Raw genomic sequence first — 19,314 nt, forward strand, 5'->3', positions numbered from 1 at the left:
CGATGTACAGAATAGACACTCGCATGTATTCAGATTTATTTGGGCTAAGAGAAACTGTACGGAGACACGATGCCTATATATGAGGCGAGCAATGTTGCTGGAGATTGTCAGGCAATGTCCAAGTATAAATATATATATACATGTACACATGTATAGGAATATAAGAGCAGAGAGCGAGGAGGGCAAGGTGAAGAAAAGCCAGCACAGCCGACGGGAAGACTATCTCTCTCGGTTGCGGCACTATATATCTACGAGTTGAATGGCGTGACGAGATTCGAGTTGACGTGGCTCGTTATTCGGCTGGCTTGGCGAATCGACCGGACAGGCACTGGGGTAATTTCCAGACGCCATCTTGACTCGTCGTCACCTGAACCAAACCAGCGGAAGAAACATCATCCCACAAACTCTCTCTCCCCCCTCCTCGTCGTCTTATAATATGCATCTTGCCTTTGCCTATATATCCACACTCCCAACTCTGTATATAGTTAGATCCTGGAACACTCACTGCACCACTCATCCCTGCATTTGCCTTTTCTTTCCATCTTTCCATCCGCTTCGGCCCTGTGTGATGCCATTTCAACCTTTCCAGACGTCTATACGGTCGGCATTTAAAATGAAACACACAAAACAAAAAGAATAAGTTTCTCTCGACACTCTCCAGTCATCCACAAAATATCTTCTCAAAACAAACCATGTACCGCACCCTAAAAAACAACCAAAAATGCGAGGTTGTATCAATCCTGCGAGCGGATCTCTCAACTTTCCCCGCGGACAGCGCACAGCAAGGCATTCAAAACTTATTACTTCGCCATTTGCATTTTTATTTTAAAATTTGTTGTGGGCCTTTTGTTTCCAATGAGTTCTTGAAATTGGCCTCCTTAATTCCTTTATTAGATTCCATTGCTGCTAACACTAGATATAACAACGTCTGGAAATGATCATGGCAGACAAGTCAGTAATGGCAAATTACCGAGGGTTTGTGGCGTATATGGAATGATATGACATAACAAACCTTAAATTAAAAAGGTTGAATTAAAATTTATTTTTCAATACATTTCAATGCAGGAATTAATCATTATTCAGGCTTAGAATAATGCCACAACCAGGTGGCTTATTCAATCAATCAGAGATTTGATCAATTAGATTTGAAATGCCCTGTTTTTAACTTAAGCACTTCATTATTTCATTCAGTAGCTTGACGCCTTCGCCATCTAGGGTGGGGAATTAAAAAAAAAAAAACTTTACCGCAACGCCATCTAGCGGTCAAATGTAAAACAGCATGCAAGAATTCCCTTTTCCTGCCCCAAAACGCGGAAATTTTCTCTGCTTGCCATAGGCCCATAGTCGAACATTTAAAATGTTTAAATTCAATAGAATTCTACTGTCGAACATGAAAATAATTAAAGAATTTATTGGAGTTCTATTGTCGCGTAGGGGAGTTAACTACTGTCGGGCACTGGAGTTCTATTGTCGGGTATTTTTTATAATATTTAAAAAAAAAGGAGTTTTTATCATCTTAGGCCTATGTCTTTGGAGTTCTACTGTCGCATACATCGAATTTTTTTTTTAAATATTGGGGTTTTATTGTCGGTGGAGTTCTACGGTCGCCAACTCGCCATAACGGCGGATTGTCCCCCCATCCGCCAGGTGGCGCGAGTCTCTTCGTGAGGAAAAAATATTTGCCATTTGTTTACGAAACGCTGACTTGAAAGTGTCTTCCAAGTTGATTGGTGTCGATCTACATTTTTAGCCATTAAATGTAATTGGTAATGCTAGTTTAGATTTCTTAAATTAAATTAATCTTTGACGTCTCTGTCTGAATTTCAGGCAATCTGGCAATCAACGGTTTTACTTTTGTTCGTTGATTTTCAGGTCGGAAATGGAGATCTCTTTGCTCAACTGTTGCAGAAATTTAGAACATGACAAAGTCTGAGCTTCATGGCTGTAGTATCATTAATGTGGTTTTGTTGCAGCCAGCTGGTGAAAGGTCTGATCGAGTCATGGTTGAGTTGCAGCTTCTGCATGCAGTTTATCGAGCTGGTACAATCCCAAGTTGCCCAAGCTGCAGGAAAACTTCTTGAATTGGTAATTTGATTGATATTATTGGTTGAAACTTGGGGAAATCTTATGTTTTTTTTGTTTTTAAAATTTTGCATTCAACTGATATGATCGCTACAGATTTAGTTAATAACTGGAGAGTAGACCCCTTCGCTTCTCTGTTGCAATTATGAGTTAAGACCATTATGGAAATGTGGATTACATTTGTTATTTTCAAGTTGGAAAACTTGACAACTACAAATTCCTTTGTAAGATTTATCAAGGTAATTCTGAGAGATTGTATAGTTTAACTTCATACTTCTTTCGTTTTGTTATGTCACATGAGATTCTGTTCCTTGTTAGTAACTTGTTTTTGTTTTTCAATAGCCAGGTGAAGTCTGTGCTTCTTTGTTGCAGTCTAATGGATTCGTTTCAGTCATCCAGTGAAAGGTGTGATTAAATTGAGCTGTTGCATGCTGTCTTTGGTGCTGATGTTGTCCTCTGGAGTGTGGGAGAGTCCCATGCTTCAAGTCTTCTGGGATCAGCCATATCTGAGTTGACGCTGGATCATATGCTGCATTGTGGTTGCCGAAATGTTGGACATCTAGTAGAACTGCAAGAAGACTCCTTGAAATGGTAATTTGATAAAAATTATAAGTTCTTACTTGAAGTATCATGCTTGGACTACTATAATTGCTTACATTGTTTAATTTTAACATTTGGGGATTTCATCATGTCAACAGCTCTTTCCTTTGATCATATGTAAATTGAGTTATGGATTGTTTAAGGGGAATTGGTTGACAAGATAGGCAGATACTGTAGAAGAATGTTTTTGTTTCGATGCAGAGCACTAAAAATTTCAAATGAATTTGTATTGAAATCTTAAATGAGTAATCTAGTTACATGTAAATTTTTGTTTAAACTATAGTTATCAGATAGTGTTGCCATAGAATGTTTGGGTGAACTCCATTTGAAGTGATTTTTTTTTTTATTATTTTATACAAAATGTCCATTGATCAAACATTATTTTCAATTTTAGTCATAGGTTTATGTTTACGTAGCAGTGATGTTGCTGTCCAATATGGCATGTTGTTGCAGCCTATACTGGTGAAAGATTTTTTGCTTCGAGTTATGCTGTTGCTGTTCCTTGGTGCCAGACTGCTGGTGTTGTGCACAAAAGTTACATCCAGTTTTAATTGTTATTTGTGTCTATGCAGTTAACCGATTATATGTTGAAAAGGAACAGAAAAGTTTCTTGGTTGTGCTACATCAGTTACATCCAGTATTTTTTAAAATTGCTATTTGCTTCTATGAAGTTAACCGTTTATATTTTGAGAATGAAAAAAAATAGTAATACGAGGAATTTTTACGTTGAACAAATAATAAACATTAAACATGCCTTCGCGATTGGGAAACCAGCGAGGAGGAGATAAGGGGGGGGGGTAGTTGATTTTCATTATCTAGAAAAAGTTGTGGTTTGTTTTAATAAGATAAAATCCTGTGTCTATCACATCCATATACCTACCTACATAACCACATTTATTCCTTAAACCCGATAACCTCCACCAACATTTCTCAAACCCCTATTTCCCCACAAATGTCAATTTTCTATAATATGTAAATGTAAGTAAATAAACCATTTATATAATATGTAAACCTCATTTTTATTCTGGAACACTTACAAAATAAATAATTCATTAAACAGAGCGTCCGGTACGAGACAATTTTTTTTGTGCGAGGTTTTTTAGAAAGCAATCCGCCAACCAATTTGACAAAAAGTGATAAGTTGGTTTTCACAGAAATTGCGTCAAGACGGTTGAAAAATTTCTAGTTAAACAATCTCATGCAGAAATTAGCATCTAGTCTACTGGTGCAAATTCAGATTCTTCAAGCTTGATTAATTTAGGTGATGTGTCAAAAGCTATTGTTGGTAACTAAAAAATTGAACTAATCCACTTTTTCTGAATATTTTGGATTTAGATCACTTTGTTGTTTTTGGATTTTCTTGCGATCTCTCTTCAAAATATTCTGAAAAAGCGAATTAGTTCAATTTTTTAGCTACCTACAATAGCTTTTAACACATCATCTAAATTAATTAATCTTAAAGAATCGCAATTTGCACCAGTAGACTAGATGCTAATTTCTACATGAGATTGTTGAACTAGAAATTTTTCAACCGTCTGACGCAATTTCCGTGAAAACAAACTATCACTTTTTGTCAAATTGGGTGGCGGATTGCTTTCGAAAACTCGCACATGCAGTGTCGGCGTAGATCCAGGGAGATTACCTGGAAATATAAGAGGAGAGAAGAGTGCGAGGCAAGTTTTTCTGGGGAGCGATTAGTCATACTAGGCTTCCGGGTTAGAATCATGACCCTCAGATCATGCGCCTTCCAAGTCCCCGTTCGACCAGAGCCCTCCCCTCCTCCTGGTTTCACAGCAGGTGAGTGACCACCGGCGGGCGTTGGTTAGTGGTTAGTTAGGGAAACGGGGCCACAGAAAAGAAGGGAGCCCAGAAATGCACTTGTAATATAATCTAACTACACAATTTATCAGTCTTGGATTACATCATTCTCTCGTCGGTTTTCAGTTTCACCAATGAAGTCCATGATCAGTAGCGAAGGATTACCCTGTAAGCAGAATGAACGTTTAATTGGATGACAATAATTTTCAATAAGATTGTAGCGACAAAAAGCATACCTCAAATCAAGAGGGACTGTGTAAGGAGCTAAATAGGGAGATTCAAGGGTAGCAGTCATTGGGTTAGCAAACAAGGGAGTAAGGGACCTCGTTGACTTTCTTGAACGAACATTACTTTTCATATTTAGGAAACTGAAGGTTAGAAACTGTAAATGAAAAAAAAAACACATTTTTAAAATAAGTAAAAGAATAATTAAACAGTTTTAAGTATATTACTCACGCAATATTTTTCTCACCAAAATCATCATCTCGTCCAAGGAAAAGCCATCACACATCGCGAACAGCCAAAAATCTAAAGGGTAAAACTCCGTGATGTGTTGAGAGCAGGGTAGTAGAAGCCGGTTGGGTAGTCGAATGATGCTGGCCGCCTAAATTATGTTCATGTTGTAGGCCGCATCTTCTCGGTCATTACCTAAATGGCTAAATCAAGAAACAAAATGTAAACAAAATTTGAATTCAGTGACATGACAATGAAGTTACACAGGTAACACCAATCAGCTTTCATAAGCAATCCAGAAGATGGAATGAGTCAAGTTCGATGACAGAACGAATGATCCGCGTTGAACGTGTGGTCATTGCCTTATTTTAGAGTGATAACAAGATGCTCCACTTTGGTCTTATAGGCAACATCTAAATAAGAAACCAAACAATTGTTAAAATTGCTATTAGTATGACAACTTCTCTAAATTCAATGTAAACACAACTTACAATGATGATAGCATGATCACAATATTTAACCTCGTTTTTTGTTGTTGACAAATAGGGAGATTCAAGGGTAGCAGCCAATAACGGGTTAGCAAACAAGGAATCTTCTTTTCTTGGAAGGACATAACTTCTCATATGGTCAGTCGTGCCAATTTAGAAACCTATAAATAAAACAAAAATTCATATTATACTGCAATTAATAAAGTTCAGTAACATGATAAGTGAACTTTTATATACATGAAACCACAAATCAGTTATCCAAGATTCTCTATAAGATGGAATGAGAGATTGTTCCATGCTGGGGTCGGTGATCTAGCAAGTTCAATAGAAACAACCGATAATTAAGATTAATCCTAATAAAACATGAGAAGAATATATGTTTTAGCTTGAAATAAAGCTAGTGTTGGTTTTTACCTGTATCATTTCAATGACACATTTAGTAGAATACAATGAGTTTGAACAAAATAGTTGACGGTAGGTTGCATGACTTTCACGTTTACTATGACTGTGAGTTGATGAAAAACATTAAGGTTATCCAACATATAGCTACACGGAATAGAACACATCACCGACAAGTTATTACAGACGAAATCACTCGAGTTTACCTATGAATCATTGGTAATTTAATTTTCGAAGCTAGCTTAACGATGATTCATGATTGTTGACTACCCATATCTTTCCTATTTTCCTATTGAAAATTTTTCGTCTGGTCCGATCTTCCTTCTTTACTGCCATCTAGCAACAAATTTTGTCACCACGACAAACCACCTAGCAGACGTCCCTGCTGGACTGTCGCCAAGACCAAAGTTCACTCGTCTTTCAAAATCAACACAATGTTGGTTTAATGTGATTGTCATTGTACTTACGTCGTATGGGTAAATTAAATAAATATTTGCACGTTAAATTGCTTGTACAGCCTAATGAAAAGTCTTTGTGATAATCAATAATAACATGGCTAGTAGCCAAACGATTCGAGACTTTATTCTAATAAGCGAATTCTGTGAAGTCGAAGGGCCTCGTTGTGTTTTGACTATCCCAGCTGTTCTACCTCATCTGAATAACAATGAGAATTTCAATCTGGATGAATTTCTTCTTTACATAATGACAACAGATTATCAGAATTTTCCAGGGTATGTATTTTAAATTTTTCAAAATTATTTGGGTTATTTCATACTTTTTTAATCCCACAGTGAAAAGTTGGATGAAATATCTGATGTGCCTTGCATTCGGACCAACATCATTCAGAATTTCCATGCCATCCTTCATTACTTTACTTTGAAGGATTCTCAGGCAAGAGGAGGTGTGCGTCCTTCTTGCATAGCTTACATTACTCAAAATCAGACAAAGCTCTATCGTCTGAAAAATGAAATCCTCAATGTTCTCAACATGTCTGCCCAAATATTGAAAAATGCAAACATGAGGTGGATAGGGAGCTTAGGACAGGATGTTGGAGTTCAGGTAGATGTGGACAGCTACATTACTTTGACCTCCTACAAGTAATATTTCTTTGATCCGTGACAGGAGAACAACACTATCACTAGTCTGCTTGACAAATGGAATCATCTAACTCAGCCAGAACCTGAATTAGGGGATCAAGAAAAGAAGCTTAAGCCATGGCATTTGCTCTGTCCCATAGGAATCTCAATTGTGATATCAGGTCTAATATTTGTGTATAAAATAACCTGTAGACCTCTGGAAGATCAGATCTTGGACCCAAAGGTGATTTGTTCAACTTATGATGTGTTTACCAACGTAAACCCCGATAATGTTGATTTTAAAGCTGTAATGTCTCAATTAAACAGTTTTATATTATGATCAGTTTGTATCGAGAATTCCAGAAAATAAATCAAGCAACACGGATATGTTTAGAAGGTAGCTTTATAGTTTATACTTGAATTAGAACTGGTTCTCCAAAGGTGTTTGTTGTATAACTTCAATGTATCTAGTACCCCAAAATTAACAAACCAACATAGCAAATAGCGAAAGAAAAATAACAAACTGTTGATCAAAAGACTGGGGTTCGGCCAGTTGATAAAATAAACGATACTGGAATTATCAAGGGACACGAACGTTTCGTTTATCGAAATTGGGCGGTACTAATCCGCAATCCGATGCAATCCTTTCCAATTTCAGCAACGGTACAAACTTGACACAAGGATCCCTTCAATGAAGGTTGGTAAATTGAACTACAAAGAGGGCACTTTTCTTCTGGTTTTCCGCGATAGATGGGCGTGTAAGTTTTAGCGCACAAGTTGAACGGGTTGTGCTCATCGTAGTGGAGCTGGACTTCATCATTTGCACCTTTATCGCATGCCTGTGGACACAAAATAAAAAAAAATTGAGCATGAGTTACCACAATAAACTTACAGATGAAGTACCTGAAGGATTTTGCGAGTTTGTTGCGCCACTTCGGGTTTAGGTCCAAGTTCTAGGAGGCGCCGGGCAAAGGAGGCCGCAGTGCGGAAGTTTTTGAGTTTGAAACTAAGATTCAGCGCCGTTCTCAAAGTTAAGATCTGATGGATGGGTTGCAGCTCTGAGTGGGTGAAGTAGGCTGCCATTTCACAGCTACGCTTCTGATCCTCTAAACTCTCCTTGGGCAAATCTTTACGAGCGGCTTCCATGCTAAGGCCAACAATATACTCCCGACAGATGGCAATTAATTCTTGGGCCTTGCGAACTTCTTCTTTGTTGTCAACCACCAAGAGTGGAACATTTAATAAAAGCAGACGGAAACGATCAACAGCTTCATTGAATTTGCCAGCAGTCGTCAGTTGATAGCAGATCTATTAACCGAATCGAATATAATTTAACTACTTCCCCAAATTGAAAAAACTAAAATAAAATGATGGCCTACCTGAAGCCTTTGGGCTAAATCAGCCAAGCGAACACCAAGTGCAGGTAATCCGTGAACTTTAGAGGAGGCAGCAACCTCCCTCCAGTTCCGCTGTGGGTATGCGGCCAGAGAAGGTAGATTAGGCAATCCAGCAAACATAGTTCGTGATTTGGCGAAGGCTGCGGTAAACAATGGCCTAACAGAGTAAAAAGAAACGCTATGTTATAAGCAAATGACGAAGGAATTAACAGTTATTGTACGTACTTGAACGGTGCAAAATTAACGACACCAATCTGGTCATGGAGGAGACGGAAAGCAGATTCATAGGAGCCAGCCGAAGCGTGATCAATGACCAATTGCGAATGAGTGGCCCATCCTTGCAGAGGAGGCTGACCACGAGTGGGTGGCACGTAATACCCGCGGTCTTCGTCTTCACCTCCGTGAGCAGCAACGCTCAAATCGGATGGTAACTCTAAATCTTCATCACCCACTTCCCAGCCACCTTCTTCATCTCCGCTCTCGGCATTGCCAGCCGATCCAACCGGTTTATCTTCATCATCCAAACCAAGATCAGCATCATCTCCCCATCCATCAGGTTCACCGGCATCTTCCTCGGTAGCAACAGCAGATCCAGAAGCAATGGTACGAGCTGCCATGGCTCCATCGAAAAATCCCTGGTCCAGTTAATTTCAAATAAAAATGTTTAGCTTCCCGTCCATTCAAATCTATAAAATATAACATAGGCGTACCTTGGAAACGGTCAACAATGGCCAGTTGGATTCCGCCTGAGCAATTGGAGGAGGCGGCTGCAAGAACACAGCAGATGGATTTACAGTAGGTACTGGTTGACCGGCTGCTTCCAGCTGTTGTTGCAGTAGTTCGGCCTCTTCATTAAGTCCATGGGTAGCGGCAGTAAGGAAAGCCAAGCTCGTCTAGACCATGTTTAAACATTACTATCATTCAAACCTTAGTTAACTGAACTGTATTACCTGTCCGCAGTTACGAAGCACCTTGACACGCTCTTGCATATCCCCTAGCAAAAGAGCCGATTGGTATTGACCCGAAGTGTCCTTGCGAATTTCAGCAATCTTCATCATCTTTCTAAGCTTGTCGAGGTTGCCAGTAATCAGATACAAAAAGGCCAACTTGTTGAAATTCTTTGTCCTTTGATAGCACATCTCAACGACCTGGTGGTTGCCTATGGAATTCAATATAAAGTAAGTTAACATTATGAAGAACAAAAAATCACTAGCGAGAATCCTTACCTTGAAGAAGGGCAGCTTCGCCAAGTTTCTCCCAACAAAACTTGTCGTCTAGAGCCTTGGCAGCTTCAAGAGCTGCTTCAATGTTGCCACATTGGAGAGCCAGGGCCAGTCGAGTCTTTTCGTCTTTGACAAAGTGAAGGGCAACCTCAGGATAGCCTTTTTGCTGCAAATAAGCGATGATCGATTGGCCGACAAGTTTGGCGTGTCGAACCATGTGCAACACTTCGTCGTACTTTCGGTTGACCAGGGCCAACTTGAAGCAGTACTCGGTGGGATCCACCTGGAACATGCGGGGGCGAGCATCGCGATCCAAACAATAGATAGCCTTGCCCTTGACACGGGTGAGGTACACGGGCAGATCTAGGGTGCGGATGATGCCGTGATCGCCGTTGATCAATGAATACTTGATGTGGTGGCTAGTGGTGTAGATCAGAACACCAGAATCTTCCCAGGTAGCAGACTTGAGTCTGGCGTTCTCCTGGATAGTGCACAGCACTTCAAGACGACGGTTGGCGATGGTCAAGACGTGCTTGCCCAGTAATGCAACGTGACTCATGTCCGCCGACCAAACGACGTGGCGACATTTAGTCATTTTAACCTGCATAGCAAATTTTGAATGAACATGGTTGTTCTTGGAATGACCTACTTGCTTAGTTTTATTACCTGTCCAGCACTACGTTTCTGTTGGATGTCAAATAAGGTCAAGCCTTCCGTATCACGGAGTAAAACGCATCCAGTACCAGCATAAAAGATTTCATCACATGGAGGTGTCTGAATTTTCTTGCTGACTTCGTTCTTTTCGTTTTTGATGACGATCTAAAAAATGAAAAATGAAATAAAATTATTGTAGAAAACCAACATTAACACGGTGTTTGTAGTCGTGACATACCGTGTGGTTACGATCCAAGACAGCGAAACGATTACGAGCGACCCAGATGGCAGTCACACCTGTTGAACGTTTACCATCGCCACCATCTTGCGGACAATCGGCTTCAACTGGAACCGAGTAGAGCTCGTAGATGGAATTGTCTAAATTGGCAGCGCGAGTGACAACCAGAACAGATTGCTCGGCCGGATTGTACGAGATGCTGTGGATCGGCGTGCGAGCGTTGCCCCTCAACTGCAGCAAACCGGTATCTTTCGACGTGGTGAGATCCAATCGACGAAGAGTACGCTCCTTGACGTAAAATAGCAGATTACCGTGCAAGCTGTACGCAGGCCTTTCTCGCTCCAGCTTAAAGATCACCATTCCGGAATCGTGCCCTGAATAAATAACACATTAGCATCATTAGCGTGATCCAACTTGAAATGTTACAAAATGCTGACATACCGGCTGCGAATAGCCCCAAAGTCGGATGGGCAGCCATAACCCAGAAACGGTCGTGTTCACGACGGAAAGTGTTGAGGCACGTCCTCTTCGTGAGGTCCCACACGCGGATACTCTTGTCTTCCGAGTTGGAAAGGATCAGCTCTTGTTTAGGATGGAACAAGACGCAAGAAACATTGTTGTAATGGCCACGGCACGTATCGACTTCCCATGCCTGTTCACAATACGGAGAAACAAAAACGTTATTTTCAGAAGATTAACAAGTCATTTCTGCTGTGCTCTCGTCACCTTAGATTCACTCATTCGCCACAACTTGATCTGGCGATCGTCAGCACCCGAGATGACCAACGGAAGTGTCGGATGAAATGCTGCCCAATTCACTCCGCGATCGTGTCCCTCCAAAACATGGCGAACAACTGCGTCAGCTTGGCCAAATAAATCGGTGGCTCCAGGATTACGGAGGTGTTCATCAAGACCTCCAGGTCCAGGTGCCACATTCTTTTTCCTCAAACCTAACAAAAATAGAAATAATGATGTAATCTTGACAGCAAAAAATGGTTGACAACTGTTAATACCAGAAATGTCCCAAACTCTGACAGTTTGATCCAGGGATGCAGAAACAATCAAATCTTCTGTGGGGTGAAACTGGGCACACATGACATAGTGGTTGTGGCCAGTCAAAACAGATACACAAGCTCTGCTTTGCCAGTTCCAGATTCTAATAGTTTGATCATCAGAGGCGCTCAAAATCCATGGGTACTCGTGATGGAAGACTGTGGTACGAATGTAGTCCATGTGGCCAGACAATGTGAATTGACAGCGACGCAGCTTGTAGTTCCAGACCTAAAGGAACAGGACACATTATTGGCATCTGTTGATTTTTCGAGTCAGGCAAGGGTGGGTACCTTGATTTTGTAATCATCGCCACCAGAAACAAAAAGGGGCTGCTGACTATGGAAACAGATTCCACGTACAGGTCCATCGTGCTCATCAAATTTATCCAGCAATGCACACATACGATAATCCCATAGTTGAATTACTCCACTATGCAAGCTAAATGACAAAAATTCAATTAAAACAATTCAGACTTTGACAACTGCCGACTTCAAGACGGGAATCAAAGAATGCAAAAACACGTACCTCGTTAGAATCCATGGTCGCTTGGGATGGAAGGAAAGGCCTTTAACTCTGGCCGATTTCGTTTCAAATTTAGTTAGCATTTTTGCGAGACATTAACCGGTGAACGGTCACCAAATATAAAGTATACAAGTCTCCGGAATAATGAAATGACAGAAGAGCCACGTCGCTGAAGTAGTCAAGATATACGCCACCTACCGATAGGTTCATATAATATGAAGGTACTTCACGCTAGATGGCATAGTTCAGTGCGGATTTGGCTAGTTTTTTTTTTTTTTTTTTAATTTGAATTGCCAAATTCATCTGGTGTTGGTGAACGAAGTCAACGAAGGCGAGTCTTATCTTGTCGACTTAGTTATCGTTAACCACGCCCAAGGAATGATAGAGCGTGCTTTCTAATGTTGAAGTGAATTGCTTTAAGAAGAAACTCGATAAGATGAGCCAACAATCGAAGAGAACTGTATGAAATTTGAAATTCCACTTAAACGAAGATTCGAATGTTTTCTTTTTCGTGTCAAATTCAAGCCAAGTGTACTTTTGACAATACCGCAAATTACGAGATAAGGGATTGTCGCATATTCGTAATTTCTTTTGAACATTATTCGTTAAAATGTAAGTTAACGAAAAACGAAATTTAAAAAATAAAAATCCAAGTTGATTATCCCGAAATTTACGATTAATTGCCGGTTCAACAACTGCAGAGCAAGTTTCTGTCCACGGAATGATATATATACGACCGCTAGACGAAGCGGATAATCATCAAACTAAACAGCGATTCATTCACCATGACCGAGGGGTTCGACACTCAAAAAAGACCCACACGCCTGTCCCTAAAAGTAATATAAAAACGCGCGAAACGGTTTTTTCCTCCCTCTTTTACCAGATTTTCTTATTGTTTTCTTGCCTCCAAAAATTTCCATAACCACTTTTTGTCTTCCAAACTCCCAGCTTCTTCCTCAAAAAGTGGGAAATAACTTTTTTTTCTCCATTTCTACTTTTTTTCGCTTTTTCCCCTATTTTTCACTTTTCTAATTTTTTTGTTTTAAAAAACACAGACCATCTGAAGTGTAGTGAGTCGGGCTAGTTTATTTTGTCCCTTGATTATGCCGGATCATGCCATGTCCTTGAGAGAATTTGACAGTTGGTTAACTGTTGAATTGGTAAACAAAATTGTTTTAAACCTTGGGCATTACACCTAAATGTTTGAGAAGGACAACTACAAATATGCGAAACACGAGGGTGAAAACCCTGATGGACATGTACTTCAATTAATTTTCCCAAAAATATAGATTGATTTATATCTAATTTATACCATACACAGAGTCGCAAAGAGTACCCCAACCTCATGGTCTTTTTGATCAACTATCCGTTCAAACATGGAAATAGATTTTTTAGTGTTGTTAAAGTATGTAAAAGAGAGAACTCGCCCCAAAAGAAAACCATTCCCTTCCAAATTCTGAAAAAGACACCAGTTCCCAATTTGTACAACTTTTCGAGTTGAACTTTTCGGAAAAATTTGCCGACTGTATGACTCGTAAAGTGCGATCATTGCTCAATCGCCGAACTTAATTTTTGCAAAAACACATGACCGCGCTTTTTTAACGACAATTTGCGATCCATTATAAATGATACTAGCAAAAGCGCTAGACTCAAGCTGGCGAGAAACCAAATACTCCTTCAAAATATGAAATAAACACTTCATAAAATTTACGACCACCCTGAATATAGCTTTACATGGCAAAATGTAATAGTCCAATATCCTTGTCGTAGCGATATCCACCGGTTTTGTTTTTTTAAATTTGAACGCTAGCTTGAATGTTCAAGCGTTGAAGAAATGTTCTTCTTGAGTTTGAGTCTTTTGATTGCGTTTTATGGACAGAGTACGTACGACTCACTACTGCTGTACGTTACTAAAAACCTCGCTCTCATTAGAAAGCAAGCTTTAGAAGGTTCCGACCCGACAGTTTCTGCTGGCGATTCTCCGGAGCAAAGTTGCATATCACTTTGGCCTTCTGAAATATTCGCACGACTTACGAATTGCATCACAGAATCTATGGGAAGAACATTATAGTAGGGCTAACTTCTTGTAATCCTCCGTTCATAGGTATATCAGCCAAGCCATCAGCACTGTTATTTTTTTTTCTCTGACACTGATGAACTGAAGGTAGACGCTCTCTTTCTTTTGCATCCTGATGAATGATAACGGTAAAATGTCATAGGAAAAGTTTTTTTGACTTCGCGCTGTTATTTTTTGAGCAGTGTCAACAACATCAGCAATTAAAGCTTTTTCCCCTGGCATCATAAAACTAAACTTCAAAGGAATTTTGCAAACATCTCGAAAAATGCTGATTCTCTCAGCTTCGGATAAGTCAGCAACGTAATCTATATCAGCAGATCTTACAAAATGTTCTAATTCAGCACAATCGGGATTTATTCAAGGCAAAGTACGAAAAGAACTATAACCGAGCTTTAATAATATGCACTTAATTTTAGGGATAACATCTATGTCACATTTTGTATGCAGAATAGAAAAAACAGTTTTCCCCCATTTTCGTCACTCTTGGCACTAAATCGAGGATGCAGGTATTCAGAACCGCACGACAAAGTAGTCTACCTTCAACTGAAACAAACCAAATAAGCGAAAATTCTACTTTTTTTCCGTAAAGATTCACTTTTTTCACTTTTTTCACTTTTTTTCACTTTTTTCCCTCTTAATTCCCAAAGTGACGAAAAATAAATTTTTAGTCGCCACTTCCCCTTTTTTTTTCATTTGTACTATATCATATTGGGGCGTTTCAAGCATCTTTTTCTTCTCTTTTATTTGTAGAACTGATTCCCGCGCATCAAATTTTCCCATTTTCTAGTCCTTTTTTGAGTGTCGAACCCCTCGACCATGACGAAATTCGCAAAAGTGGAAAAAGCTTTTTCAAAGTCGATCAGATTCTTATCATCCAACAAAGAATTGATCGGATACCTGATGTCACTTATTGTTGTTTGGACCTTTTTGTTTTGTTTTGTCAAACTACCTCCTAATCAACCGGACATTAATGGAAAACCAATAAAAATAACATGCAACGAGTACGATAAAATTAAATATCCGAGGATGAAAGATGATGAAACCAAAGCCCTTACTGTAATAGGAATATGTGCTTGCTGTTTCAGCCTCTTCATGTCACTCTTCCCACTCGCAAAGAAAAGATTCAATCTCATCGAATCCGTTTCATCATCAAACCGTTCAGGCATATTGCAGGTTATGTTTCAACTTCTGCTCTGGGTTTTATCGTTAATTACTGGAGGCGTTTTCGTCTGGCTATGGGTGAACAACGGTCCCACTGAAACTCTGGCTCCAAACTTTCTAGCCGCCTGCAAACCGAACGGACTTGATGTGCTTTGTAATACCGACAGTCATCTCGATGGGAATCCGGTTGTTTGGGTCACATGTTCAACACCTCCTTCAATGTGGATCCCCGCCCTATCCAATGCGCTGCCCACACTAGCGGCAATTCAGGCTTACCTTATGTTTGCAACGTTACTGCAAATAATTTACTACTGTGAGTGGGAGGAGGACCTGAAAGTATTTATAAAACCCCAATTGGAATCTGGTCTTTTAGCGGGTCCAGTCTTCACCTTTCTAATTGGATACTTCGACGTCATCTCAGATAATCTTGCGAATTTCGACCAAGAATTGGTTTCTGCTTTCTGGCTACTTGAAATGCTGCGCAGTTGCTTGTGTGTGGTTAGCAGTGGATAGATTTTGGACGAAAACTAAAAAAGAACCAAATCTTCCACGTTACTGGAATGACGTTCCAGTCAACAATGAAATCGCAGCCCAATCTGGCCAAAGCACCACAAACCTGACACCACCCCCCACACCTACTCTGCACGAACCTCCAGCGACGACAGAATCAGGAACGACAACAGGAGAAGAAACAGAAAATGTGTATCAGACCATTTACCCGAATCTGCCGCCGGAATATGAAAATCCCCCCGCCAGTTACAGGGACTCGGTCATCCGGTATTAAACGAGTTGGGAACAGCTACCAATTGAGATCCGTACGTCACTAAAAAATGTTATTCATGTCTGGATTTAAACGCATGACGATTTAATTTCATCAAATAAATTTCAAGTTCAACTTCACTCACTTCGTTTCATGTTTCAATTATTTTAATTAAAACGTAGTATATTAGTTCTATAGCTCTAATTTCACGGTAGAAATCATTTCTAACAAATTTCTAGTATAACTGGTTAACCCACAGAATCACGACGGTCGTGACCAGCACAGAACAGATTTTTAAGTCCCTGGCGTTAACCATCGTATGACATTGTTATAAGTAAGTCACCAATAACTCGAATTCTCCCAACTTCTGCTAGTACCGGCTAGTACATTTTCCCCATTATTAAACATAGTCTACATTTCAATGGAACTGTAAACACATTTGGTGAACTTAATAAAAATTCTCACAAAAATTCCCAATCGTGATTTCACGTCGTTCAAATTCCACCCAAAAAAACACGGCGCTCTAACAACACTGGCGTCAAAAACTAGTCTCCCGTGACTTGCTTGCTGCCTCTCAATATCGAATGCAATTGACTAGAATTACCAAACTAATCGCACCAAAAGTCAAGATCAGCAATTCTTCAAATCACAAAAACAGAATTGAAGATGGGAACGTCGTCTAGGAATCCAATAACAAAATTTCAAAGCCTCTTTTTTTTTTTTTTTTTTTTTGGGGGGGGGGGGGTGTATACATTCCCTTCTTGTACTCTTCATGTTCACCGAGTGTCATCCCCAGAAACCTCAAACCTTAATAATATAAATTACCGGAATTCCAGCCCTTTAGAATTCCCCCCTGCGAATCTATCATCGTAGTTTTGTTGACAACATAATTATCACGTCAAGATGAAATATACACGAAAACCCCCCAGAATAAAAATAAAATAGTTTAAACAACTGTGTTTCACTGGTCAGCGTTTTGTAAGAGACAACGAAGGCAAAAACAGCAAACGACCTGAAATTGTTTCAACCCAGCCAAACGTGGCCCGGCTCCAAATGAAAATTGATGCAAACCGAAATAAACCGAAAAATCGTTACTGTTGTCTGTGCTGTGCACCACCTCACGGAACCAGTTGAGCTGGGCGAGAGAAAAAAGCTGGCGCGATTTAATTACAACAGGGTCATTTTCGTCAGTCATCTGTCAACTGGGAGCGATCGTTTTTGACTACGTGGCAAAAGCAAAGAGATGGGCAATCTGGGCGCTTACGCGCTCGAACCAGGGTGCCGTGATGCTGTCCAGCAGTTGGGCGGCTTCTTTTTCCGTCACGACCTGGTAGGCTGGTGGCTCTGAAATAAATGCAAAATGACCTCAAGACAGTTGGGTGTATAGTCGAAGAAATTATGCTGATTCTTCACAAGTTTAAACGCACCTTTGATCAAAAGGTGGCCGGCCAGCTCGCAAAGCGCAGGGTTAAATCCTATTTCTTCTTTGACTCCTGCGGGCAAAAAGTGGGGGAGAAAAAATGCCAGTTAAAAAGGACGCTGCGCCACTTGGAAATTTATGTCTGAGTATAATATTTTCTCTCTTTTGTTCTACACGTCCATGTTACCGAATGCAGGTTCTCTGGCCCAGACGAACACGCGCAGCGTATCGTAGATATCGGCGGTGGTAAGAGTTCCTTCGAAGCGTTTCCCTCGAGTCACGAACAGATTATGGGCAATCTCGTTGGCGCAAAGGTAAGAGACCAAAGTAAACACGTTCCTGCACTCCAACAATGGCCATTCAGTTCAGCAATAAATTATCGATCGCAACGATGAAAAGTGTTTTTGATATGTATACTTGGCGAGGAGTGCTGGATCGTTATCCGTCAGCTGAAATGCGAATCCTTTCGATGGGAAATCAGTTAAAGCGAAACAAGGCCCAGCGACTGGCTCCACAGCCTATTGAAAACCAATTATTTCTGGAGGGTTTTTATTAAACAATTATAATGGGAAATCAATGGGCATACCGCTGTTTCCAGGTAGAGCCTCTCACGCAGATAATAGAGATGGTAATGCTGATGATTGACAGATGCATATCCTCCGGGGCTGTTGAAACCGGCCTTCAAATTCCTGCACGTAAAAGGACGAAAAATAAAAGGGAAGAAAACGTTTTAATAAACAATCGCTATTTACTTTGGCCTATTGAGGCTTGAGTGGTGGTGGTGGGGGTTTGCCTGGGTACACAGACGAGTGGTATATTTAGAATGGCTTTGTATATACTCACACATCAGTGCTCAGGAGCATTAGCCTCACAAGGAGATCAAGTCCCTCTTGGGTGATTCTCTGAGGGATGTTTGCTGTCACATTAGGGACAAGTAGACTGTTGCCAAACTCCAAAGGACTGACATTGATTATGACAACAGCATCAGTAGCCTCATTGTCCTTTATTTTGCCAGAAGTTGCTGCCGCTGCTGCTGCTTTATTGCCAGGCTTCAACAAAACCTCTTGGGCAGGAACTTTGTTGAAGTTGAACAGAGTGCCATCAAAAGGACTGTTGACTTTCTGCAAGTTTTGGGGCAGCCGCCGCTGGGTTGCCCTGTCTGAATTCAGCTGCATTCATATCGGGAAAGACAATATAGAGTTAAATTTATTGTTCCTTCACAACTGTGTCCTTTTTGCTCGTATCTGCCTGGGTGTGTGTAGAACTGCAATTGTTTTACAACCACAAACTTTTCATCAACTTCGTGCACAAGTGTGTGTCAGCTACACGTTGGCCAGAATAAGTCAGCAACATTGGCAAAATGAATACTTTCAATAGATTATTTAGTGATGTAATACCTGTGCAACGAATCCATATTTCCCCGGAAGAATTTTAGTTTGCAAGTTGGTGAGTCGATACCGGCACACACCAGCCTCTGCAGCGATTTCCCATTGATTTTTCAAAAGACTATCAAACCGACTGTGAACGGGTTTTTCATTGGAAATGTTCCATATTAAATCGTCGTCGTCGAAATGGAACTCCATTCCAAGTTTCCAATAGGGAAAAAAACGATTCCACGTCACCAATTTAAATATTCAAGTCGTTCGTCAATTTTCCAAGCAGTAGGAAATGAGTAAACAATCACAACGTTGTCACGTTTTTCCAATCGATCAAAATTCTTCTTTTTTTATCAAATCAAAAATTGTCGCTGTGCTCCTCCATCATTTTCGATTCAAAAAATAGCTGCTGGATGTATGAAGTATCCAGAGACCAGCAGCAGTCTCGCAACTTGATTTTTCCGATTTGAGCGTTGATTGAGATGGAAAAGGGGCCGTCGTGTGTAATACTGTATAG

The 19,314-nt window shown here is 40.3% G+C and overlaps 3 protein-coding genes and 2 long non-coding RNA genes across 9 annotated transcripts; 2 read left to right on the forward strand and 3 right to left on the reverse strand.

Annotated features, from left to right (window-relative positions):
- The first annotated feature begins 1,609 nt into the window (after nucleotides 1–1,609).
- On the forward strand, nucleotides 1,610–3,396 carry LOC124350205. 3 transcript variants are annotated; one of them, XR_006920449.1, is made up of 5 exons: nucleotides 1,610–1,766; nucleotides 1,828–2,085; nucleotides 2,179–2,321; nucleotides 2,425–2,673; nucleotides 3,083–3,396. It is a non-coding gene; the product is annotated as an uncharacterized LOC124350205 (long non-coding RNA). The 3 variants fall into 3 exon arrangements; XR_006920450.1 differs by having other exon boundaries at nucleotides 1,610–1,759; XR_006920451.1 differs by lacking the exon at nucleotides 2,179–2,321 and having other exon boundaries at nucleotides 1,612–1,766; nucleotides 3,083–3,390.
- A 1,085-nt stretch (nucleotides 3,397–4,481) lies between these two features.
- LOC124350297 lies at nucleotides 4,482–6,094 on the reverse strand. The gene is made up of 8 exons (XR_006920687.1): nucleotides 6,047–6,094; nucleotides 5,856–5,946; nucleotides 5,679–5,794; nucleotides 5,445–5,602; nucleotides 5,217–5,366; nucleotides 4,957–5,156; nucleotides 4,737–4,882; nucleotides 4,482–4,666 (listed from the first exon to the last, which is right to left on the reverse strand). It is a non-coding gene; the product is annotated as an uncharacterized LOC124350297 (long non-coding RNA).
- Nucleotides 6,095–6,165: 71 nt separating this feature from the next.
- On the forward strand, nucleotides 6,166–7,301 carry LOC124349955 (guanine nucleotide exchange protein smcr8a-like). 2 transcript variants are annotated; one of them, XM_046800914.1, is made up of 4 exons: nucleotides 6,166–6,316; nucleotides 6,448–6,571; nucleotides 6,632–6,899; nucleotides 6,963–7,301. In XM_046800914.1, the coding sequence occupies exons 1-4, from the start codon at nucleotides 6,313–6,315 to the stop codon at nucleotides 7,254–7,256; spliced, it is 690 nt and encodes a 229-aa protein (XP_046656870.1). In that variant the 5' UTR covers nucleotides 6,166–6,312; the 3' UTR covers nucleotides 7,257–7,301. The 2 variants fall into 2 exon arrangements, with proteins under 2 accessions (XP_046656870.1, XP_046656869.1); XM_046800913.1 differs by having other exon boundaries at nucleotides 6,166–6,571.
- LOC124349402 (coatomer subunit alpha-like) lies at nucleotides 7,230–12,181 on the reverse strand. 2 transcript variants are annotated; one of them, XM_046799970.1, is made up of 14 exons: nucleotides 12,007–12,180; nucleotides 11,772–11,919; nucleotides 11,442–11,709; nucleotides 11,155–11,378; nucleotides 10,870–11,080; nucleotides 10,429–10,802; nucleotides 10,203–10,355; nucleotides 9,540–10,137; nucleotides 9,264–9,472; nucleotides 9,024–9,206; nucleotides 8,539–8,948; nucleotides 8,296–8,470; nucleotides 7,820–8,224; nucleotides 7,230–7,755 (listed from the first exon to the last, which is right to left on the reverse strand). In XM_046799970.1, exons 1-14 carry the CDS (start codon nucleotides 12,084–12,086, stop codon nucleotides 7,519–7,521), a joined length of 3,675 nt encoding a protein of 1,224 aa, XP_046655926.1. In that variant the 5' UTR covers nucleotides 12,087–12,180; the 3' UTR covers nucleotides 7,230–7,518. The 2 variants fall into 2 exon arrangements, with proteins under 2 accessions (XP_046655926.1, XP_046655925.1); XM_046799969.1 differs by having other exon boundaries at nucleotides 11,155–11,709; nucleotides 12,007–12,181.
- Nucleotides 12,182–16,943: 4,762 nt separating this feature from the next.
- LOC124349845 (GDP-D-glucose phosphorylase 1-like) lies at nucleotides 16,944–19,106 on the reverse strand. Its single transcript, XM_046800748.1, has 7 exons — nucleotides 18,819–19,106; nucleotides 18,265–18,590; nucleotides 18,008–18,110; nucleotides 17,839–17,939; nucleotides 17,609–17,760; nucleotides 17,429–17,494; nucleotides 16,944–17,345 (listed from the first exon to the last, which is right to left on the reverse strand). Exons 1-7 carry the CDS (start codon nucleotides 19,002–19,004, stop codon nucleotides 17,224–17,226), a joined length of 1,056 nt encoding a protein of 351 aa, XP_046656704.1. The 5' UTR covers nucleotides 19,005–19,106; the 3' UTR covers nucleotides 16,944–17,223.
- Between the last annotated feature and the right edge of the window lie 208 nt (nucleotides 19,107–19,314).

The sequence above is a fragment of the Daphnia pulicaria genome, chromosome 7, assembly GCF_021234035.1.
Source record: "Daphnia pulicaria isolate SC F1-1A chromosome 7, SC_F0-13Bv2, whole genome shotgun sequence".
NCBI lineage: Eukaryota > Metazoa > Arthropoda > Branchiopoda > Diplostraca > Daphniidae > Daphnia > Daphnia pulicaria.